Raw genomic sequence first — 25,292 nt, forward strand, 5'->3', positions numbered from 1 at the left:
AAATGTAAGTCAAACAATTTAATAATGAATCTGAAAACTGTTAGCAGCTCCTCATGCCAAGAATTTTTCCTTCTCCCTAATTTCCTAGTTTTCATCTCTACCCCGTCCATTTTTCTAAGTAAAATAAGGGGAAGACAACCCATTCATTTATTGTATAACCCCATGCGGGTACAAGTTTATCTCAAAACTGTTTGAAGAGTCATACTAATCTATGATTGAAACTGTCATTTCATCACGGGTTTTGTTTTTCCCTCTAAAGGACTGGAGTAAACTATTTCCCCATGCTGTCGATGAAATGCTGGTGCTAACAGAGCATGTACACTTCAGGGTTAGAAAGACTTAGCGACCCAGAGACTATTTTGTCTGAAATGGAGAGACAGCACGTCTATTCACATAAAACTCATTTTAGAGGGAACACTCTTCCTGACCAGGACAGAGGCTGCCAGGAGCTACGAAGCCAACTCCCTACTTCATGCCAGCATCTGCAGACTAAAGGGAAAATTAAGACATGGATAAAGACAAGTCCCTTCTTCACATCAAGAACTACTGTCTTTTTAAGGATGGAGAGAATTGAGCTCAAAGAATAATACCAACACTAGAGAGCTTTGCAATAGGAGGATGAACTCATAGAGGTAAAGCTGGTCACCTACACAGTGATGTTTTCGCAGTGTTGTTATCAATACAGTTACCTAACTCTGCTCTTTGTATCACCCACCACACTTCACTGTTCGTTTTTAGTCTTTTATCTTACTTGCTTTCTCTTTGGCACCTGAACTTTCTTGAAGCTTTCCTTCCCACGACCTCAGTGACCTCTCCCCCATTTTTATTTTTTTCCTATTTCTATGGTTCCTCTTCAGTCTCCCTCAGAGGCTGTGTTCTCCTTCAATCTAACCATAGGCTCTGATCCCGTGCATGCTTTCCTCCATCTATCTCCGTGTGAAAAACACTCAAAGCTTAAAAAAAAAAAAAAAAAATCCCTTTGTGGTAAGGGTTTCCAAAATCTATATCTTAGTCCATATGTAGACATTTCCTCCATAATCCAATTATAACACCTTTTCTTCTGATAATAGTATTTGGTATATGGAGCTCATAAATATTTGTTCAGTGAATTCTAATGCTATTATTCCAGTTTCTAGCATCAAATCAAAATGATATCTTTCCAAAGTTGAGGGAAAGGTTATGTAATACCATATTTATTTATTTTCCTCCTTAATGTTCCATTGATTTATTTTTGTTTTACTTATATAGTTTAACAAGGCAGTTTTACATAAGCTCAAAAAAGTAAGCATTTTCTTAACCACATGATGTACAATTTTAAATTGGGTTCCACATTAAATAGTATAATACCTCTTAAATTTTTTGGTCAACCAAACTTTCCCCACATCTTTGGGTTCAGTGGGGTTTTTAAAAATGTGTTATTACTGGCTATAAGAAAGCATGGCTTTGCTTTGGTCACTCTCAGAGTAAGTAAATCAGGAATGTGAAAACCATTATATGACCAGGGCAAAATTAGAATCTGAGTATGTGAACTGACAGTGTATTGGGAAGAAAACAGAAAAGTCCTATTAAAACAAATGATAACAGCATATATTTAAGTCCAGATTTGTACATTCCTTAAAATATTTGTAGCAACAACGGCAATGCTCTTTTAGAGTTCTCTTATTGTGAAATTATTTCACACGTTAGCTCATTTATCCTCACTGACCTTCTGATGTTGGAGACCTGGGGTTTTAGCTCTTCCTTTTGTTTGGCTGGCTGGATGAACTGAGGAAGGGAGAGAGAAATGACTTGCCCAAGCCACCCAGACTGTCAGCTGTAGGGTTCACTGGGTCACTCAGATTTCCCAGCTTTCAGTCCAAAGCTCCTTTCACTATACCATGCTATTGTTTAAGAGACTTTTCTATTTAAGACCACCTGAAATATTCTTATAGATTAAAGAGTCAAATACACAAAAGTAGTAAATATTATGAGACTTTAAAATGGATTTCACCCTGTTTTAACATGAAAACCCTAAGGAAGACATATCTATCTTTATTCTCAGATTTATAGTATCACACTCGTGATGTTACTGCTGTGGAAACCAAACCATCAGTGAAGAGTCTAATATATGCATACTACTTACATTTTTGTTTTTTTGGTGTTTTTTTTTTTTTATTTATTTGAGAGAGCATGAACAGGGGGAGGAGCAGAGGGAGAGGGACAAGCAGACTTCCTGCTGAATGCGGAACCAGACGCAGGCCTTGATCCCAAGACCCTGAGATCATAACCTGAGCCAAAACGAAAAGCCAGCTGCTCAATGCACTGGGCTATCCAGGCACCCGCAGTATACTAAAAACTTAAGTTTTTAGAAGATGTACATACATCTAGGTCCAAAATAAAAATACTGTAATCCTAGAACCTTCATCTGTTCATGACTTCCCTGTGTTCTCACTTTCGTGAGTCTTGACTGTGAGAGTATTTAACAAGGCCCTACTGATACAGCAATGCCCCTGAATGTTTGCAGAATCCACCTTCTACCAGCCCCAATCCAATCATCAAGTTCTAGCACTTTCATCTCCCAAGCCATTGCTCAGGTTTAGCCACTTCTTTCCGATCACTGAGCCACTGGGTTCTGCACCTTGTCATCTCTCCAAACTATTGCAACTGCTTCCTATTCAGCCTCCTAACTTCTTGTTTCTGTCAATTCATAGGCTATCCTGCTATCTAAACAATCTTCCTAAAATATTTCTCTGATGACAAAACTCCTTATGCTCAAAACTTCAATGCTCACTTCCCATTTGAAGAAGTAATGAGATTAACCTAGCATCATGTGCAGTTAACATTCAATGTCAAATGAATTTGAGGGCTTTTACTAACCTGTCTTCTGAGTCTACCCTATGTTCCCAACAAAATCCCTTTTATGTTTCAGCCTCTAAACACATTCACTCGACTCTTTCAGGACAATGCTTGACTTGTAGTAGGCATGCAATAAAGATTTACTCAGAGAATGCTCAATCTCCCATGTCTGCCATTAAATTCTGCCATTCCTTCAAGAAGTGAAGATTTCACACAACCATCTCTACAAAAGATTTCTTTCTTTCTTTCTTTTTTTTTTTTTTTGAAGATTTATTTGACAGTGAGAGAGGGAACACAAGCAGGGGGGAGTTGCAGAGGGAGAAGCAGGCTCCTCGCTGAGCAGGGAGCCCGATTTGGGGCTCGATCCCAGAACAGTGGGATTATGACCTGAGCCGAAGGCAGACACTTAATGGATGAGCCACCCAGGCGCCCCTACAAAAGCTTTCTTGATCCTGCCAGTGAGATAACACCTCCCTTTCCTTCCCTTGCACCACTAGAGCACTTAAACCCCTTTAAAAGTACTACATCAACAGAGGCAGAATGTTGCTAGTGTAGTATTTTTATACTGAAGATATGGTCAATTTCTTGTATCTTTCTATCCCTTATAGCACCCAGTAGATTGCCTTGGATAAAAGCTCAGCTTTATTCTAAAACTCACTGCTGGTTTTAGCACCCTGTGAAATCCAAATATCAACAGAACTTAATAAACTTTCCCAAACTGATTACAGTAAATAATTTTTGTTATTAAGAACCAGAAATCAGGTTTGGCATACACTGTAAAAACTCCACTTTCAATACAGTTACTCTGGGAGCAGAGCGGCCGCACTCTGGGTCATAACTGCCTTCTAGTTTAACTTGAGCTGGCTTAGCCATAACCGATAAGGGAGCATAAAGAGAATCTCAACTCTCTTCCTTTCATCAAAGGGCCTTGCTCTTCTCCAATCGAGGGTACTGCATCCAGGTGGCTACTTGCAGGGCACGTAGAAAGCAGGAACCGGGAAAAAGTGACCAAGTTTTACAGGGAGTGTTCCTAGATTTACAAATAAAACATGTGGCAATAGAGCAGCTGAAAAAGTTCTTGAAACTTACATGCAATGTAAGTCAAAAGAAAAGCTCTTTAATAGTTTTTATTAGGATGGCTCAAAGTTCTCTACCTCTCTGATACTAATCTTTAATACCTAGTATAAATACTGAATTTGTATTGCTTACATTTGTGAAGATTTACTATAGTTCCTGGCTTATAAGCAAAACATCACTGGATCATCAATACAAAAGTGAAAAAAGTCATTTTAGAAAACAAATGTTTAGGAGGACAAAAACAGACTTGTACCTGTGTTCTGCTGCTGGAACAGAATAGCCTGGAACAGGATCTTTCGTTCCATAGTATTTTTTAACAAAAGCAATTCCCGCTACTGTATCTGTTCCTTTGAAGTTAACCAAATGAGCAGATGCTCCTATGCCAGCAGTCTGGAAAAGAGACCACAAACCAAAGTCCAACAGAAGAAAAAGACCTATACTTTGAGGTATAGAGTGGATCTCTCAAAGGAGTTGCTGTCTTCATCTATTCTTGGAGAGATATTTAACTATTATCAGAGGTAACAGTTCCTATGACAAAGATTCAGTTTTTCCTAAATATTTAAGGAGTCAACTGTTACCTCCTGCAAGAGACTTACTGAATAGTGACCCACCCTCATTTCCCACCAGCCTCTTTTCCGTTACTCTGCCTTGTGCTTTTCTGTGTTATCTGACACCTGCTATATTTATTATAATATATAACATTATCTTACTGTCTGTCCATCCATTCCAATATATTAAGGATAGGGACATTCATTGAAAGCTTCATTCCACATACTGTGAACAGAGGCTCTAACACATAGGAGCTACTAAATGTGCATCTACTGACTGAATGTTGGAATTTCAAAATGTAGCCTATTCAGAACCAAGATCAGTATCAGTAACTTCCCCCAAATTTATAATGGTAATCTTAACCAACAAACCACATTCTATTAAATGAAGTTCATTTCAGTTTCTTACCTCTTGGGAAGAAACTCCTCTGTAGCCAAAATCATGTAACTTGTATTCCAGACCATTTAAGTTACCAGATGTCTCCAGCAAATATTTGGCCAATATTTTCTTCTGCTCTCTAGAATTTGTGGCCACTGTGATTGGATACCAGGACTGAACAAGAATAGTCTGTAGTGATAAAATTAATCATAAGTATTAGAATATAAAATATCGAGTTCTTTCTGAGGAACACCCCTGCTTTCTCTGGAGGTATGTCCCAGACCTCCATACTACCTGAAATGCCAGCTAGACATCTGAACTGTATAGCAAGACGCCCATCATGTGTGTTCCAGATACAGTGCATTTCTTAGCTCTCAAATTAGCAACAAAGGATAAACACGGCAGGACCTCAATAGTAGAGAACATCAGATTACCTAGTTTCTATCCCAAAGTGCCAATGAAGCAAATAATATTTAGAAAAACTTTCTGTGATAAAGGACCTTTTTTTAAATTTTCAATCTGTCATGGACAAATAGTTTTATAAAATACACTCGCACTTAGGTGTTGAGGGAATTACCATGAAAGTTTCTAAAAAATTTGGTTATCCTCAATTTCTTTATTTAATGTGGACCTGCATCAAATAGTTTATGGGCCAACATGGGAATACACTTTGAATAGTATGGGTCTAAAGAATTAAGCATTTACTCTTCTACATAGTCTTGGATCTAATTTTTCCTTAGATCGATTACATGACTACTGGTAAGTTATTTAGTTCAGAGATGCTTTCGCTTGGCACTAGAGAATTCTATTCACTGAGTTATGCTTTATGTCCTTGGCTTTTATCAAGTCATTTTAAGAAAGCTACATGAAACATTTCTGCATACGCTGTAAAACTGTGAGGTCACTATTTTATAATTCTTTCTAACAGCAAAAAGGTTTGGTTTTGCTTTTTGGTTGGAAGAGATGGTTACGTTTAGCCCAATGTGTTCATTCCTCAGTGCTCTGTATGTCTGAGACATCTTTGCAGAACCCTTGAGCTCTTCTAAACACGTTTTGAAATCTGATTTAAGAACTAAGTCTTCTTCTAGCACCAATATTGATGTTGATAAAGCTATTCAATAATTTTAGTGGGTTTTAAAATTCAGTGTATGGTGAATAGCAAAGGATATTAGCAATAACTTTGAACACACACTGGGAAAGGTCATTGTAAGGAATACTATTTAGTACTATTTAAAATGTTTTAAATCAAGGATTGCCTGGAGACCATCTTTAAGTTTGTAAGTAACAAGTTTGCTGGATTTGGTAACAGACTTCATTTATAAGGTGGTAAACTTGGGGATGGATAAGATTAGGATAAACCTCCTCCTACCCTTGCAACAGAAACCCAGGAAGGATGCAAAGTTACTATGTAGAAGTCTCTTCTGGAGACTTGGTATTTAAACAGTTTTTTATAAAACACAGGATCTATCAGAAACTATAACAGGGATTGTGTCAGACCATAAACTAGTGTGGCTTAGATAAAAATAGCTAATAAGGACTGAAATTATTTAAGATCATATATATTAATAGAGTAGAAAGTAAATTTGACAGAAGTTCTGTTTTAGGTTCTAAACAATTAAAACAAGGAACTATGTAATTTGTCTTCCCCTTCAAAAACGAACAGTCTCATGTTGGATTTTACATTTAATCATTTTTAAATTAAAAATGGTATTTATTTGCTAACAAACTACGGCTCTACGATGTCTATATGTAACATTTTAAACTTTATAGTTTTTTAGTGAAATACACCAATATAACGATTATTACAACAGGGTTTTTGTTGTTGTTTTTAAAGGTTAGTGTTTTTTTCACTTTCTGAAGAAGATAAAAACATACATGAAGCAAGGTGAGCTGGGAATTAGTCCTCTATGTCCATAAGTATCTGCTTTATGGAAGTTCAATTAGACACAAGGAACAAGAACTTACAGACTAAATGAGAAAATAAATTTAAAAAGTGAAAAAAATTACCTAAAGATGATGATTTTCAAAATAAGATGTATCTGTTTGGGATCTTTTGGCATTGAAGGTAAAAGGATAGATGGATAACTCTTTCTCTTGTGTTTTTATAATACCATCCTCTTAAAATCTATTATTTCCCAATATAAATACTATAACAACTGTACAAAAACTAATCGTAAGTTTTGAGCTCACAGTTTAATTCAAAGTTTTAAGACAGCAGTAAAATATTTAAAGTCTTCGTTTTGGGTAATTGGATATTTTTTTCTGGGCCTATTAGCCTACTATAAGTTGATGTCCCATAAAGAGTCTAATTAAGAGCTTTAAATTGTGCCAACTTAGAAAATGTATTTCAAACATATTCTTGGACCTCTTACTTCTTCTAAATTTTCCAGTCCTTATAAATAACCCCAAATGTATTATTTTACAATATAACAAGTTAGTTTAACCAATAAACTACTAAGATAAAGAGTTCTAAGCACTGGGTAAACGCCTCTCACATAGTAAGGTGGTATTTCTATAGTCACTTTCTAAGGTATTTCCTCTAGTAGAGAAAATCTAAATTAAGCCGTTGAGAAGCTAAGTAGATTATTAATGTCAAAACTAGGAGCATGTGAAAACAGGACTCCTTCGGTACAGATGAAAGGAAAACAAAGAGCCCTGCAGTATAAACTCAAGAGTTTCTAGTGTATCCATCCTCCTTTTTAGGCTTAGAAATTAAACAAAATGATCAGCAAGTCTTGAGTGTGTTTAGATGAGAAATATCAGGTGGTAAAGCGTAGGCTCTAAACTGATTAGATAATGAAGAAAGCTGTTATTAAAGATCTGAACAAAATTCCTTTAGAACAGACTATCCACAAAATAAATCTTAAGTTACTAAAAATAAACCTGTGTTCCTTTTCTCAGTTTTCTCTATGATAATATACATTTAGGATTGCAACAAACAAGATGGAAGCCAACTGAGATTTAACAGTAATAGTTCTTAATAATTTCACTTAGATAAAGTCTCAGAACATGAAATTTCACTGGAAGGAACCTTAAAATTATTTAATCCAACTGTCACTTTATAAATGAGAAAACTGAGGTCTGGAAAGGTTTAGTAAACTGTAGATTACACAACTTTATTAGTAGCAATTTTAAAATCAGAATCCCAGTTGAATGGTTTTTACATCTTCAGCTGATGTTAAATAATAATTAAAATAAAACAATTCACCTCAATCCAATTTGTAAGCCAGTAACACTCTGGATCTGTGTTTTCCACTGTGAAGAGAACATTTCCTCGGGGAATGACATAGCCCTCAGGAACAGCTTTTATTTCTATTGGAAGATGCCCATCATATTTCTGGTAACAGACAATAATGAATTTATTCATTCAACAGATGATATGCAGTTACTTGTTTTAATAAGGTTCTTTATATTTTACAGAAGCTAAACTTACTGTCATAGAAACTGCAGTTGTCCATGTTACTATATTGCTAGTAACAGAGTCAGAAAATCCTTATTCTCTTTAAAGAAGATTAGCTAAAATGATTTACAGTTTAGGCACTGATATTAATTTTTAAATATTATCAGAGTACTTCTGCTAAGAACATTTCTCACTAGAAGATAATCTCAAACTGATCCAAAGGAAAAAAAAATTTTTTTCCCATTCTTTCAAAAAGAGTTTATTCTGATATGTTCCAAAAATATTCCAAGAACACTATCTTTCTTCTAAGTAGTCATTTTCATAAAAGAAAAGCTAAAGGCTAAAAGACCAAATAAGGGATTGCTATTAGCAAGACAAACAAAATAACAACAAACAGAAAAGAAAAGAGAGGATGCCCCGGTGGCTCAGTGAGCTAAGTGTCTGCCTTCCGGCTCAGGTCATGATCCCAGGAACCTGGGATAGAGCCCCGCATCGGACTCCCTGCTCAGTGGGGAGCCTGCTTCCCTCTCCTCCCTGCTTGTGATCTCTCTCGCTATCTCTGTCTCTTCCTCTCAAATAAATAAGTAAAATCTTAAAAAAAAAAAAAAAAAAAAGAAAAGAGAGAATTTTAAATAGGTTTTCTCTTTATTCTGATAGTAGACCGAAACCACTTTAGGAAAAGATCATTAGGTGTACTTTCTAAAGCTTTGGCAATCAATATCCAAGTGCAACAGTTCTTTCCAAAATTAGCCTGAAATATACTTGCTATGGAGTATGTTATTGGATATTTAATTATACCTCCCTTCTTTAAAACATAAAAGCTGTGGCTAAATTTTGGCTAGGAAGGCAAATTATTTCAGAAAGTCTAATAGTTTTTATGTGATTTGGGACAGATAACTAGATAACAGAAAAATCTGTTTAATGAGAAGCATTGGAAGGCTTCAGGATATAGCAGAAAGAACACGGCCTTAGAAATCCTAGCACGGACTCAAAAATACTGACTTGGACTTTGGGAAAGTCATTTAACATCTCTAGGTCTCAGACTCTATTCTTAAAACAGAATTAGGTAAGACTAGATTAGATTCCTAAAATTCTCTGAACGTAAAATCAAAAGATTTATCACCCTGGCTACTGGGAATTATATTAATAAGCTTAACATCTATTACTGTTCTCTTCCCAACAAACGAAATGGGGTGAGTGCAGGAGTTAGCCAACAGATTTTACTGACCTTACTTAAGATACAGGGAAGTACAGCACATAGTGCTTATGTGACTCTTCAAAGACCCATAAGTAAAAAATAGTAAAAGTCAGTATTACAATATAGGCCTGAAAGTTAAAGTACTTCTAATTATTTTGTATTTGATAGTCTACAATGGAAAAGACATTTGTTTTTAAGACATAAATTAACACTTTACATGGCAAGATGCCAAAAGATCCCATTCCCAATCTATCATCGTAGTAGAGACCTCCACCAGAGGACATTCAACTCTTATAACTCAGTTGCCAGGTCTTTGGATGCTCAAAAGGTTAAGTAATCGATCCAAACATGCTAGGTATGACTATTACAGGACGACAAAGAATAAAAATCGACTTTATGGATCAACATGGAACCATTCCAATGATTCAGTCAGGGAAATTTCCCAAATTATTGTGTAGTGATTGACACACTACATCTATTCCCTTAAATAATCTATAGCTAAGAGAAAAGACCTAAATTTTAAAACTGTCAAATAACCATGCCCTTTCTTAATTGCAGTGCATTTTCAAAGATTAAATCACCTTTCTGAAAAATGCTAGTGATTTAAATTGTAATTCATTAATACTATAAACAACTATTTAGACCTGCTATAGAAAAAAATTTAAATGTCACCCTTAACTTTTCACAAGAATATCTAAAATAGCCATTATATTTGGGTCACAGATGGAAAAAAAGTTGTAATTATAGTCTTCTATTCAAATTCCTTTGTAAGAAATTTTGAACTAAAAGCAAAACATAAAAACCATTTTTTTACCTCAAGAATGTAGTTCCATCCCTTTTCATTAAAGACATCATCCTGGAAATGCTCTCTATACACCTCTTTGGCTTCCTGGATCTTCTCTTTGGTCACTACTTTCCCTGAAAAGACAAGTTTCTCCTGTTTACATTTCTAAAGGCATTCCATAAATTGCTAAATTGCTGTAGGATTAATCCCTCTAGCTATTTCACCATTCTGTGGATAAAAAACCAAGAACTGAGAGGTTAAATGATCACCCAGAGTCAACAGCACAGCCAGGAAAGGAATTTGCTCTTCTGCTCATTCACCCTAAGCATATATAATAAGCTCTTATTTGAAAAGCAGATGTGCAGAAGAAATTATTACACATGTAGTATTTTTTTAATCACAGTAATGTTAAATTCTAAGATATTTTTTCTATAATTATTAATATATATATACTCTTCAAATTTGATACAAATAATCTTCCAGGTTAACCTTTTTACTTTATTCAAAAGGGTGTCTTCAGGGCTGATAATTGATAATCCAGTAATTTTCACAAGGACTAAGTTTTGGCTCCTCAAATACACTTTTAGTTCTCTTTAGCTGTAAAATGAGGATAATAGTAGAGCACCTACTTACAGGATGACTGTGAGGACTAAGTGAGTTAAAATATATGAAGCATTTAGCATAATGCTGGCCTATAATAGGCAATTAATAGATTTTAGCTATAATTAATAAAGTTTTTAAGCTGTAGAACTGAAGTATGACATCAATCTTTAGTAACTTTTTCTATGTAAGGTCACTTAGTAAACTCGTTTAAAATATCTCGGTAAGTCTTACTGCAAAGTACTTTGGATACTCAAGTAGGTTTTTAATGGTGTAACATATCTGAACTATCTGATCTTAAATGCCGAGATTATGGGAAAAGGTTATTATCTGTGTAAAATTCAACTTAATCTGTATTCATTTCTGAGACTATTTTTATTTGAAAAGGCTTCAGAGATGAAATTTTCCAAAATGTATAAAACCTCTGTGAACTGTTTTTGCCCAAGAAATACCATCATAAAACAAACTAGACATGGACTTTCAAATACAAAAGCACAGAAATTATTTTGGGGGTTTTTCCATTTTAACACTTGAGACTAAGGCCACAGTGTCAGGCAGTTCTGAAAAATAGGCTTTTAAGATAAAACAGACTATGACAAAAATATTCTGTTACCATAATTCAAAATGAATTCCCAGATGAATAATGAATCCTTTACTGTGAATGACTTAAACCTATTAACATACCAAATTAGCCTCAGAAAATTGACTTTTCTAAACTTATTCCCGAATTTTTTAGTTTCAGAAAATCTTTCTCATACTTGGAACAATAAGCACATACACCAAATTATAAGATTTAATGCATTCAAATTAACAGATTTTTTTATAATTCTAATACAACCCCTAAAATAGTCAAAGTAGTTAAGTAAATATCAAAATTAAACTTGAGTTATTTCAAATCATAGAATATAATATAGATAAAAAATTATGAAGCATTACATAAAAGCAGCATTTTAAACATACTAGGAAAAATAATACCTTTTAAGTACTTATTAAGAATGTACTGCAACCCGTAAAATACTGTTTCCTCGTATTTCACTTTCTTTATTTTGGAGTTTTCTGTCTTCTTTTCACGGCATTCAAAGTAGGAATAAACTTTGCTTGTATTGGGTGGGTACTGTTTATAGTGAGTAACCTAAAGAAAAGAGAAATACTTGAGTTAGAGAACATAAGAAAAGAATATAAATCATGACAGAAACCAGAGAAATTACACTTATTTCCTCTGATCAGCTTCTTTTCCTAGCTGTAAAGAATACAAAAATAAGCATCATACTTATTAGGATACTTTTTTATAGTTCAGTATCTTAATTTCAAAACCACAGGAGACTATTAAATTAACAGAACTTAACGAAGTATGAGGCCTCTAAGGGGACAGACGGGCACTTCAAAGTTCGAACGAAGAGAGGTATCTCATTTGGTCTTGAGGAATGGTCTTCCTTCAGGGAAAGGGAGATGTAGCTGCCTGGGGGGGCATACCCATGTTATAAAAAATGAATTGGAAGCAGAATTTGGTAGTGTTACTATCCAAATGTACCATGTTTGGTAAGTCAATAGTCAATGACTTCCCATGGCTCTACTTCATCTGTATAGTGAGGCAGTGAGAATGACTACTTCCAGCCTTCATTGTAACACTATGAAAACCTGGATGAAAGCAGCAGCAGCAGCAAAAAAAAAAAAAAAAAAAAAAATCCTGTTTTATAATATTACTTTTTCTCAAATTTCCTCTGAATTGGGAAATAAATGTCCAGGGCATCATCAAATCCTTAGGAGTTGAAATACATGAAGAAGTATTATTTCTTTTCCATGAATTTGGGTTAGAGTCACTGTTGAAAGTTAGTATGTCTTTGTTTTAAGAAAAAAGTGAGTTCATTATAATTTGTATTTTCTTATATTTTAAAGTGGTTAAAACATTTTACCAATAGAAAATAACTGGAAGAATAATATGTATGTGCTCTGTTGAAACAGTAGGAATGAAAATGCCTTAAAGCTTAAGGGAGAGGGCGGTCAAGCGGGTAATGAAATGATCGTTGCAGAACAAGTTCCATGGATGACCACTGTGAACATAAACCATTCTTCCTGTTTAGCTCTGATCCTCAGTTTAGGGAAACTAATGCTTTTCTTGTTTGGATGCACAATCTTAAAGTAAAACTTGGCTTTAATCTAAAAAATCTTTGTAGCTTAGCACAGAAATTCTAAAATAAAAATACTCTATATAGAGAGCAAAAAAAAAAAAATCACAAATGTTTGATAAATGTTTCTTCTCCAAAAGAAGCAAATTGCAACTCTATGAAAACAGCACCCTTATGCTGTTTGAAGGCAACCTGAGAGAAGAATCTTAAACGTAGAGGTAGACACCAGGGTTTGGTTTGGGTTTTTATTCTTGTTTTTTTTAGGTTAGAACCTAGAGACTGATACTACTACTGGAAGCTGAAGTAGTAGCCCCATGAAATAGCTAAAACAAAACCCAGGGCAGTTCAGTCTATGAACCAATTCATCAAAATGCAAAGACAACATATATATATGAATAATACCCTAGGAATAAATCACTACTATTTCAACTACTCAGGAAACGAATTAGAAAAAGGTAATACCACCTAAAAACATACCCAAGATGTACGTAAGAATGAAAATGTCCAGTTCACAATATAAGTAACTCCAACTCCTTTAGTGGGAATAAGCAGTGAGGTAGAAGAAAAGTCAACTAGGATGAAGTAAAAATCAAGTAAAGGTCTGGATCACATTAGGCAAGTTTACAGAAGTCAGATTCATAGCTGTGACTCTGTTTGTTTGACCTTTTTGCAGTTCAGATACTTAAGGGTGCATCTTTATAAATTAACTTTTTCTATGTCAGATTTAAAAGTATGAGAAGGCAAATAAATAATTTTCGTCTTCCGAGTAGACCAAACAGTCAAAAGCTGAATGGAAATGTTCCTAAACTATTTAACTCCACACTGGTCTAAAAGTATACTAAAACTTTTCGATCATACAAATACAGTTCCAGTTCTGGACAATGACTGAATATGTTTATAATTTTAAAGCTTTACTTCTGTCGTGTTCTTTAATTATATATTACAACCTTTGCATAAGTATTCAGAATGCCTCCTCTGAAAACAAATGTCATTAAAAACACAAAATTGTCTAGGCTGCTTAATTAGAAATGAAGTGTGACTTCTAAAATCTTCTTAGGAGAACTTTCGAGAACTAGTCTAGAATTTAGCTGAAGATGCTAATTCTCAGGCAATTAACCACCTACCAAGGAACACCCAATATATTTAAAGAATCAAATAGTATGTTCAGATCTATTTATATTGGCTTATACCATTGTTTTAACGGGAAATTTTTTTCCAAACAGAGCTTCTTAAGAAGTAAATACTATTCTAAGAATATAACCAATAGAAAATTTATAATGGTTTCAGTTTTGCTAGGTTTACTACCCTTTTCATTTTACTTTCTGGTAAACCGCTCTCTCTGAACCACTTGGAACCTTCACTAGAAAATGAGGTGATACAGCAGAAAATTAAATTAATAAACTGTTATTTATTTTGTAAATAGTTTATTCATAAATATATACTGTGTATCCACTATGTATCAGGCACTGTTTCAGGTACTGAGGATGGGGAAGTAAATGGGCTAAGGTGGTTTTTATTCTCAAAGGGCTAATGAGGACTGGGAGGTCAGAGAAAAACATATAAATCAAAATAACTTCAGATCTAGATGTAGGTTTTAAAAATTAAAAGAAAATGAAGGGCTACAGGGGGCCTGACACACTGCTGTAAAGAGAGGGCCAGGAAGGCTTCTCTGAGATGGTGACAGGACCTTAAACTACAAGGAGATAGGAAATACACTGATTTAAGGGACAGAACACAACACCAGTGTGGTTGGCGCATGAGAGAGTGGGGAGGAGGAGTCCCAAGTACATGGTAAGGTTACAGAGAGATGCAGGGACAAGATCGTGTAAGGCTTGTATGTTACTGCAAGGAGCTTGAATATTAAATCAAGTGTGAATATGATCTTCATATTTTATGAGGATCAGCTTGACAGGTCGAGAATGGATTACAGGGTGACCAAAGAGGAAGCAGGACCATCAGGTGAGAGGCTAAAGACTAGCTTAGATGATGGAAGTGGCTCATTTGGAGGTAAAGGAGAATTAGGCTAATAGATTATAATTGGGGGATGGGAGGGGGGAGGAATTAATGTTTCCTACATTTTTTGCTTGAGCAACTGGGTGAATAACGGTGCCATTTCCTGAGATGACGAAGGCTGTGGAAGGAATGGATTGGGAAATCAAGAGCTCAGTTTTAAATGTATCAAGTAATACTAACAAAATTCCATAGTATTCAAAATTAAACTGAACTACAAAAAGGGAGTTATTAAACATGTTGGTTTTATTAGCACTACTTTGCCTTCTATCAATAGAGAAAATGGTTCTACAATAAATTTAACATTATCTGTAAGATGAAAATAGCTAACTTCTCATAATATCCTCAGCAAACCTTATCTCTAAAAATGTTTCCTAAACTAGCATGATTTTCCTACACCTGACAGAGCACACTACCAGTATGTGAATACGTGTGTGGTAAAGAACACAGGCACACAGGAGAAATTCGCTCTTTTAATAGAAGTTAATTTCACAGTCTTGTGATTGATTTACTTCATGAAAAGCTAAAAATTATAATCAATCCCTAGGCTACATATCCTTGTCCCAAGTATGACATTTCAATAGAAATATGAGGAGTGCTTGGGTGGCTCAGTCAGTTAAGCATCCGACTCTTGGTTTCAGCTCAGGTCATAATCTCAGGGTCATAGGACTGGGCCCTGCACAGGGCTTGGCGCTGAGCATGGAGCCTGCTTAAGAGTCTCTCTCTTTCCCTGTCCCTCTCCTCCTCCCCCCACCTAAAAATAATTTAAAAATGAAAAGAAATAGAAGTATTTAAGTTGCACAGAATCTTTCTGTGAGAACAGACTTTTTCCTGAGCCTCTTCAGATTTCCCATGAAGCTGATCTGATGTTTTTTCAAGAGCTTTTCTTTCTTTTCTTTTTTTTTTAAAGATTTTATTTATTTATTCGACAGAGATAGAGACAGCCAGGGAGAGGGAACACAAGCAGGGGGAGTGGGAGAGGAAGAAGCAGGCTCATAGCGTTGGAACCTGATGTGGGGCTCGATCCCGTAACACCGGGATCACGCCCTGAGCCGAAGGCAGACGCTTAACCACTGTGCCACCCAGGCGCCCCAAGAGCTTTTCTTTTACAATGGGATCACAAGACCAAAGGCAACCACTACTAACATACTTTATCAGTTATAATTTTAACAGATAGGAAATAATCATAAGCCAACATTTTAACAATACCATGTGTATATAAGAGCACATGGGAAAATATATATAATGTCACAAATAACTTATATTATCTATATAATTTATAAGGGCACTCAAAAGAGGATCCACTCAGCCTTACAATGGCTAAGACTTTCTGCCTCGTGAATGCTAATGTACTAAAAATAGCAAAAAAGTTAACTGATTCTTACTTCTTAAAGATTTTTCAAGCCTTGGAAATACTTCTACTGCTGAAGAAAATAAATAGTTTTTTGCTATTTGGCTTTTGAAGCAACTTCAGAACTTTAAAATAACTTCAAAAGTATGGCTTAAAGATTTTTGGTTTGTATTTTGGGGAAGAGAGGAAATTGTTAAATCAACTATAATCATACTGCCCCTTCCCCTAAACCTCCTGGCACAGAGTTCCTGATAATTTGTACCTTTTTTTTTTTTGGCACACCTTTGAAAAAGATGTAGTCAGCTAACAAGAGGACACCAGCTTCTGGTATCTTTGTCTTGCAAAATATTATATAACTACTACTGATCTGAGTTAATCTTCTTATGAAGCACATTCATGATTTACATATAGAATTTTATTTCTGTTGCCTGAGCTTTTCCTATAATTTATAATATAAAACTCACTGGAAAATTGCATCATGCGAATGCACAGGTTATCTCGGACATACACACAAACTGTAACAGTACTCCACTCCTCACAAGGCTCAGGCTGCCCTGAGAGTCGCTGTGACATAACTTAAGTGTTTGTTCAGAAGCAACGAAAAAGCAGCAACCATGAAAAACAGGAACAGCTCAGACACTGGGTAGCTAAAGTTCCAGCCAGGACTAACTTGCCAGTAAGATCTGTCCCCAGCTCTCTTTCCAAAAAGCCCAAACCTTTAAAGTTTGTTAATCTGCCATTAATGCGGCGGCAAAATCTTTTTTAAAAAAGCTACCTTGGGTGACTAATCACCATACATAAATTATACAACCTTCTGTAACTTCTCTAAAACCAACTTTCACCCATGCTGGATTTTAAGAGACATCTTTTGTCTTTTACAGTACTTAGGAGATCTCCAATATTTATTAAATGAATTAATGAAAATGGGCTGAGTTCCAGATAACCAGTTTACAAATGAACTTTTGAGAAGCAACACACTGGATAGCACAATTCATAACAAGGGGTGATGTGTAAATTGCTTAGAGATTACTATCGTACACTATATATATTTTTCAACTCAATTGATAACATCTTCCATTTTGATCTGCTAATTGGTAAAATGTTCAAAAATAATAAATCTATTCTCTGCTATAGTTTGTTACTAACATTATCTACGTAGAAGCAAGGGAAAGGAACAAGGAACAGAAATGCACCTCTTAATGAGCCAGGTATTTGTAAACTTATCAATGGCTACCCCAGGGGTAGGTGGGAAAAAACCCTCAAAACAAAAATCTGATCTCCTTTACAAAAAGTTCCAAATGCTTTTTAAGTACTGCAATGGCTAAAGCAGCCCAATGCACCTTTCCCTAGCCGGCATAGCACAACATAAATACAACCCACTACTTTATGCCATTTTGAAAATGATTAAACAAGAACCCAGGATGAAAATGGAAGAAACAACCACATTTACCTGTTTCTCAGTTCCTTATTGTGTATAATATAGTATAGATTACAGAAATGAATATATATTTTCAAAGCTCCTCCTCTGGTCCAAATTGTCTTGAACCCTCCAGAGAGGATACAAGTAAAAACAAAATAACCATGTTGGCATGTGCCTGGACACTACTCTACTACTTGCAAAAAACCTTTTTGTAGTCCTCAGACAACCAACTATTCTTTCTTTGGTTTTAGAAAGAAGAAATCCACAATATTCTCTCTCCCATCAACACGTCTAAAACCACTAGGTTCCCTACCTACTTTAACTGGCCAGTAGTTTGTAAGTATTGATAAGAATATGTAATAGTTTCATGTAATTGCCAAATAAAAATTTCATTACTTCTAACTTCAGGATTATCATTTCTATCTCTTCTTCATCTAAGAAGATAAAAAGGTAAAAATGGAATACTGGTTATAAGGACCACAAAATATGTAAGACAAATGAAACTTAAAAATGTCAGTGTGGAATACACCATCCATTTTAGTATACTGGTATAAAACACATCAACCTGACTGAATCCTCTTGAGGGATTTTTGGGGAGGAAAAATGAAAAATCTTTTTTTTTTAATTTTTAGTAAGATTTTATTTGAGAGAGAACATACAAGCAGGGAGGGGGAGAGAGGGAGAAGCAGGGAGCCTAACATGAAGCTTGATCCCAGGACCCTGAGATCACAACCTGAGCCGAAGGCAGATGCTTAACTAACTGAGGCACCCAGGTGCCCCAAGATAAAAATCTTCTTAAAAGGTTTTATTTATATTAGACAAACTTGGAAGATGGTGGCAGAGTAGGACGACACAGGCTTGCCTCATCCTACAACTTAGATACTAATCATCCTAAATACCCTGGAAATCCACCTGAAGACTGTCAGAACAAATTCCACAACTAAAAGTCAAGAAGATGCCACATTGAAGGAGGCAGGAAGTACAGAGACCAGGTTTGGAATGAAAAGATCACGGCCACTGCAGTGGAAGAAAGAAGGGCTAGAGACAGACTAGCACACAGGGGAGCACACTGGAATAAAAATCCCCATAGCATCTTGCCTGGAAAGCAAGAGGAGCCAAATTTCGTGAGTTCTTGCAGGTAGCAAGAGTTTTAAAGACCCGAGTTTTAAAGGTCAGCAGGCTTGGCTAGGTTAGAGCCCAGAGGGCATTGCATTGCATTGCTCTTGGATAGAAGGCAAGTCAAACAGCCCATGAACATAGTGTGGAAACAGTGATCTGAAGAGAGCGTGGGGCACACAGTGGGGAGGTTACCTGCTCATCTTGGAGCATGTCTCAGAGGGGCAGTGTCCACGGAAAGACCCCTCTGGGAACAAAGGAACTGACAGGAGCCATTTCCCTCTCCCTGCCCCTCATAATAAGCATAGGACCACCTATGGGAACCAGTGCAGCATCCACATTCCCTACCTAACCTGATTACACCCCCTCCCCCCAAGCACGCTTGGATGGAACTGCCTCTCCTGCTCACATTTGTCTCAGTGCTAGCACTGTGGGCCCCCTCACGCAGACCAGCCCAAATGCCTGCTCACACAGTGCCTTCAGAGACGGAGATTTGCAGGGCCTCGGTTCCAGTGGCAGTGGCAACAGGCCTCATTCCACAAGCAGAACCAAGCACACCTAGTTAAAACATGCTACATTCAGGGCGGGGGACAAAACACTGCCCAAAACAAGTAAAGACAGCCTCTGCAGATAACTGGCCTAAAGGATAAAGCAGCCAGGACACAACAGCTGAGCACATGTGGCACACACTGGAGACACTCTCAGAAGTGCCAGATCCTGGGGAACAGGGGACACTACAAGGCACGGCACTACAGAACCTCTGTTTCATTACCTTCAAGAACAGGACATGCAGCTGATTTTCCCAATACACAGAAGCAGGCACAGATACTAAGACAAAATGGGAAGACAGACGAACTTGTCCCAAATGAAAGAACAGGACAAGGCCTGGGGAGAGATCTAAGTGAAACAAATATATGTAACATGCTAGAAAGAGAATTTAAAGTAATGATCATAAAAATACTGGACTTGAGGAAAGAGTAGAAGGCATCAGTGAGATCATTAACACAGAGTTAAGGAATAACATAGGAGAGATAAAGGGCTCGATAAACAAAATAAGAAGCATGCTTAATGAAATGAACAAGCTGGAAGAAGCAGAGAAACAAATTAATGACCTAGGAGACAGAAAGAGAGAAAAAAATAATTACCCAAAACAGGGACATAAGGAACTCAGTAACTCCATCAAACGTATTAACATTCATATTCTAGGAGTTCCAGATGAAAAAAAGAGTGAAAAAGGGGAAGAAAATTTATTTGAAGAAATTATAATAGCTGAAAACTTACCTCAAACTGGGGAAGGAAACAGACATTCAGGTCCAGGAGACACGGACCACCCCCCCCGCCCCCCCCCCCCCAAATCAACAAAAGCAGATCCACAGCAAGACATACAGTAATTAAATTGTCAAAATATAGTGATAAAACATTTTAAAAGCAGCATGACAAAAGAATATAGTCACGTACAAGGGAGACCCTATAAGTCTATTAGCAGATCATTGAGCAGCAACTTTCTAAGCCAGAAGAGCACAATATATTCAAAGTGCCTGAATGGAAAAAATCTGCAGGCAAGAATACTCTATTCAGCAAGGCTATCATTCAGAATAGAAGTAGAGATAGTTTCCCAAAGACTAAGGGAGCTCATGATCACTAAACCAGCCCTGCAAGAAATATTAAAGGGGAATCTCTGAGCGGAACACAGAGACCAAATGTGACAGTATAAAGGTACAAAATACAAAAGCAGTAAACAGTTCTGGAAAAAAATCAGTCGAGGAACTCACAAAATAAAAGGATGGACAATATGACAACATATACTTAAAATGTGGGAAGAGGAGTAAAGAATGGGTTCAAACTTAAATGACCATCAACTTAATATGAACTGCTAAACGCCAAAGAGATTACATACAAACCTAATGGTAAGCACAAACATAAAACCACTAATAAATAGGCAAAGAATAAAGACAAATAAATCCAAATATATCACTAAAGAAAACCAGCAAACCATAAAAGACAAGAACAGATCAGAGAATATTGTCAGAAACAACCACTCCCCAAAAATAAATAAATAAAATGGCAATAAATACATATCTACCAATAATTACTTTGAATGTAAATGGACTAAACACTCCAATCAAAAGGCAGGAGGTGACAGAAGGGATAAAAACACCAGATCCATCTACATCCTGCCTATAAGAGACTCCTTTTAGACCTAAAGACACCTGCAGATTGAAAGTGAGGGGATGGAGAGACATCTATCATGCAAATGGAGGTCAAAAGAAAGCCAGAGTATACTTTTATTGGGCAAATTAGACTTTATTTTTATTTATTTATTATTTATTTATTTATTTTAAAGATTTTATTTATTTATTTGACAGAGAGAGAAACAGCCAGCGAGAGAGGGAACACAAGCAGGGGGAGTGGGAGAGGAAGAAGCAGGCTCCCAGTGGAGCAGGGAGCCTGATGCGGGACTCGATCCCAGGTCCCTGGGATCACGCCCTGGGCGGAAGGCAGAGGCTTAACGACTGAGGCACCCAGGCGCCCCTGGGCAAATTAGACTGTAAAACAACAGACAAAGAAGGACACTATATAATAATATAAGGGACAATCCAACAAGAAGATATAACAATTGTAAATATTTATGCACCCAACATAGGAACACCAAATACATAAAAGTTAATAATAAACACAAAGGAACTAATGGAAAATAATACAATAATAATAGGGGACTTTAAGAGCCCATGTACATCAATGTACTGATCATCTAAACAGAAAATCAACAAGGAAACAATGGCTTTGAATGGACAGATGGATGTAACAGATGAATTCATAGCATTCTATCCTAAGACAGCAGAATACATATCCTTTTCAGGTGCACACAGAACATTCTCCAGAACAGATTACATATTAGGCCACAAAACAAGCCTCAACAAATTCAAGAAGATCCAAGTCACACCACGCCATCTTTTCTGACCACAACACTATGAAGCTAGAAGTCAACCACCAGAAAAAATCTGGCAAGATGACAAATACATGGAATTTAAATAACAAGCTACTCAACAATGATGGGTCAACCAGGAAATCAAAAAATAAAAAGTACATGGAAACCAATGAAAAAACAATGGTCCAAAACTTCTGGGATGCAACAAAAACAATTCTGAGAGGCAAGTTTATAGAAATACAAGACTATCTCAAAAAGAAAAATCTCAAACATCCTAATCTTACACCTAAAGGAGCTTGGAAAAAAAAAAAAACCTACAAACAACACCTAAAAACAGCAGAAAGAAGTAAATAATAGAGATTACAGCAGAAATAAGTGATACAGAAACTTAAAAAAGCCAATGGAATGGAGCAATGAAACCAGGAGCTGGTTCTCTGAAAAACTCAACAAAATTGATAAACCTCTATCAAGACTCATCAAGAAAAAAAGAGAAAGGATGCAAATAAATAAAATCACAAATAAGAGAGAAGAAATAACAACTGACACCACAGAAATACAAGCAATTATAAGAGAATACCATGAAAAACTATATGCCAACAAACTGGACAACCTAGAAGAAATGGCTAAATATACGGAAACATCTGAAGTACAAAACTGAAACAGGACGAAATAGAAAATTAGAAAAGAGTGATTATTAGGCAAAGAAATTGAGTCAGTAATCAAAAAACTCCTAACAAACAAGAGCCCAGGATCAGATGGGTTTACAGGCAAATTCCACCAAATATTTAAAGAAGAGTTAATATTATTCTTCTCAAACTATTCCAAAAAATAGAAAAGGAAGGAAAACTTCCAAATTCATTCTATGAGGCATTACCCTGCAACCAAAACCAGATAAACACACCACTAAAAAAGAGAACTACAGGCCAATATCTCTACTGAACATAGACAGAAATCTTCAATAAAATACTAACAAACCAAATCCAACAATACATTAAAAAAATTATTCACCACGATCAAGTGGGATTTATTCCTGGGTTGCGAGGGTAGTTGAATATTTGCAAATGAATCAACGTGTGATACATCAATAAGAGAAAGAGTAAGAACCATAGGATCATTTCAGTAGATGCAGAAAAAGCATTTTAACAAAGTACAACTCATGATAAAAAGCATCAACAAAGCAGGTTTAGAGGGAACATACCTCAACATAATAAAGGCCATATCTGAAAACCTACAGTGAACATCATCCTCAATGGGGAAAAACTGAGAGCTTTTCCCAAACCTAAGGTCTAGAACAAGACAAGGATATTCATCCACTCTCACTACTTTCATTCAGCATTATTACTGAAAGTTCACAGCACAGTAGTCAGACAAGAAAAAGGAATAAAACACATCCAAACTGGTAAAGAAGTCAAATATTCACTATTTGCAGATGGCACCATTTATAGAAAACCCAAAAGACTCCACCAAATAGCTACTATAACTGATAAAAGAATTCAGTGAAGTCTCAGGATACAAAATATATGGAAATCCTGCATTTCTATGCATTAATACTGAAGCAACAGCAGCAGGAGAAATTAAGAAAACAATCCCATTTACATTTGCACCCAAAATAATAAGACACCTAAGAATAAATCTAACCAAAGAGGTGAAAGACCTATACTCTGAAAACTATAAAACACTGATGAAAGAAACTGAAGATGACACAAAGAAATGGAAAGACATTCCATGTTCATGGATTGGAAGAACAAATATTGTTGAAGTGTCTATACTCCCAATGCAATTCACACATTTAATGCAATCTCAATCAAAATCCCAAGAGCATTTTTAAGAGAAACAGAGCAATGCTAAAATTTCTGTGGAACTACAAAAGACCCTGAATAGCCAAAGCAATCTTGAAACAGGAAAGCAAAGCTGGAGATATCACAATTCTGGAGTTCAAGATATATTACAAAGCTGTAGTAATCAAAACAGTATTGTACTAGCACAAAAGTAGATACACAGATGAGTGGAACAGAATAGAAAGCCCAGAAATATACCCGTAACTACATGGTCAATTAATCTTTGATAAAGCAGGAAAAAACATCCAATGGGAAAAGACAGTCTCTTCAACAAATGGTGCTGGGAAAACTGGATCGCTACATGCAAAGAGTGAAACTGGACCACTTTCTTATACCACACACAAAATACATTCAAAATGGATTAAAGACCTAAACGTGAGACCTGAAACCATAAAAATCCTAGAAAAGAACACGAGCAGTAACTTCTCGACATCAGCCGATGCAACTTCTTTCTGGGTATGGTTCCTGAGGCAAGGGGGAAAAAAAGCAAAAATAAACTATTGGGACTACATCTAAACAAAAAGCTGCTGCTTCTCTTTTTTTTTTTTTTTTTTTTTTAAAGATTTTATTTATTCATTTGACAGAGACAGCCAGCGAGAGAGGGAACACAAGTAGGGGGAGTGGGAGAGGAAAAAGCAGGCTCCTAGCAGAGGAGCCTGATGTGGGGCTCGATCCCAGAACACTGGGATCACGCCCTGAGCGGAAGGCAGATGCTTAACTACTGCACCACCCAGGCGCCCCTAAACAAAAAGCTTCTGCACAGCAAACAATCAACAAAACTAGAAGGCAGCTTACTGAAAGGGAGGATGTCATTAGCAAATGACATGTCCTATGAAAGAGTTAGTATCCAAAATATATAAAGAACTTATACAACTCAACACCCACAAAACACATCATCCAATTTGAATAATGGGCAGAAGACATGAACAGACAGTTCTCCAACGAAGAGATACAGATGGCCGAAAGACACATGAAAAGATCCTCAACATCACTTACCATCAGGGAAATGCAAACCAAAAACTATAATGAGCTATCACCTCACACCTGTCAAAATGGCTAAAATCAACAACCCAAGAAACAACAGGTGTTGGCGATGTGGAGAAAAAGGAACCCTCTTGCACTGCTGGTGGGAATGCAAACTGGTGCAGTCAATCTGGAAAACAGTATGGAGATTCCTCAAAAAGTTAAACATATAACTACCCTACAATCCAGTAATTTTTACTACTGGATACTTGCCCCAAAATACAAAAACACTAATTCGAAGGGATACATGCACCCCTATGTTTATAGCAGCATTATTTACAATAGCCAAGATATGGAAGCAGCCCAAGTACCCTTGACTGACGAATAAAGAGGGGTGGTATATATATAAAATGGATTACTGAGCCATAAAAAAGAATGAAATCTTGCCATTTGCAAGGACATGGATGGAGCTCGAAAGTATCATGCTAAGCAAAATATATCAGTTAAAGACAAATACTGTATGATTTCACTCATATGTGGAATTTAAGAAACAAAACAAAAACGAGCAAAGGGGAAAAAGAGAGAGAGACAAACCAAAAAACGGACTCTTGATTATGGAGAACAAACATAGTTACCAGAGGGGAGGTGGGTGATGGGATGGGTTAAACAGGCAATGGGGATTAAGGAGTACACCTGTCCTGATGAGCACTGGGTGATG

The 25,292-nt window shown here is 36.3% G+C and overlaps 1 protein-coding gene and 1 long non-coding RNA gene across 10 annotated transcripts in view; one reads left to right on the forward strand and one right to left on the reverse strand.

Annotated features, from left to right (window-relative positions):
• The window catches only part of LOC148110420 (uncharacterized), a 191,319-nt gene extending 182,461 nt beyond the window's left edge, over nucleotides 1-8,858 (forward strand). For all 9 annotated transcript variants that reach the window (XR_015724048.1, XR_015724046.1, XR_015724050.1 and 6 more), the window contains one exon: nucleotides 260-8,858. This is a non-coding gene — a long non-coding RNA (uncharacterized LOC148110420). The remainder of the gene's footprint in view (nucleotides 1-259) is intronic.
• The window catches only part of NAMPT (nicotinamide phosphoribosyltransferase), a 39,111-nt gene that overhangs the window by 11,600 nt on the left and 2,219 nt on the right, over nucleotides 1-25,292 (reverse strand). Inside the window, exons 2-6 of the mRNA XM_045793449.2 lie at nucleotides 11,797-11,953; nucleotides 10,252-10,355; nucleotides 8,048-8,176; nucleotides 4,870-5,028; nucleotides 4,166-4,302 (exon numbers count right to left, since the gene is read on the reverse strand). Coding sequence (XP_045649405.1) covers nucleotides 4,166-4,302; nucleotides 4,870-5,028; nucleotides 8,048-8,176; nucleotides 10,252-10,355; nucleotides 11,797-11,953 — 686 coding nt within the window. The remainder of the gene's footprint in view (nucleotides 1-4,165; nucleotides 4,303-4,869; nucleotides 5,029-8,047; nucleotides 8,177-10,251; nucleotides 10,356-11,796; nucleotides 11,954-25,292) is intronic.

Source organism: Ursus americanus, chromosome 3 (assembly GCF_024610735.1).
Source record: "Ursus americanus isolate L20-20 chromosome 3, mUrsAme1.1.p, whole genome shotgun sequence".
Lineage (NCBI taxonomy): Eukaryota > Metazoa > Chordata > Mammalia > Carnivora > Ursidae > Ursus > Ursus americanus.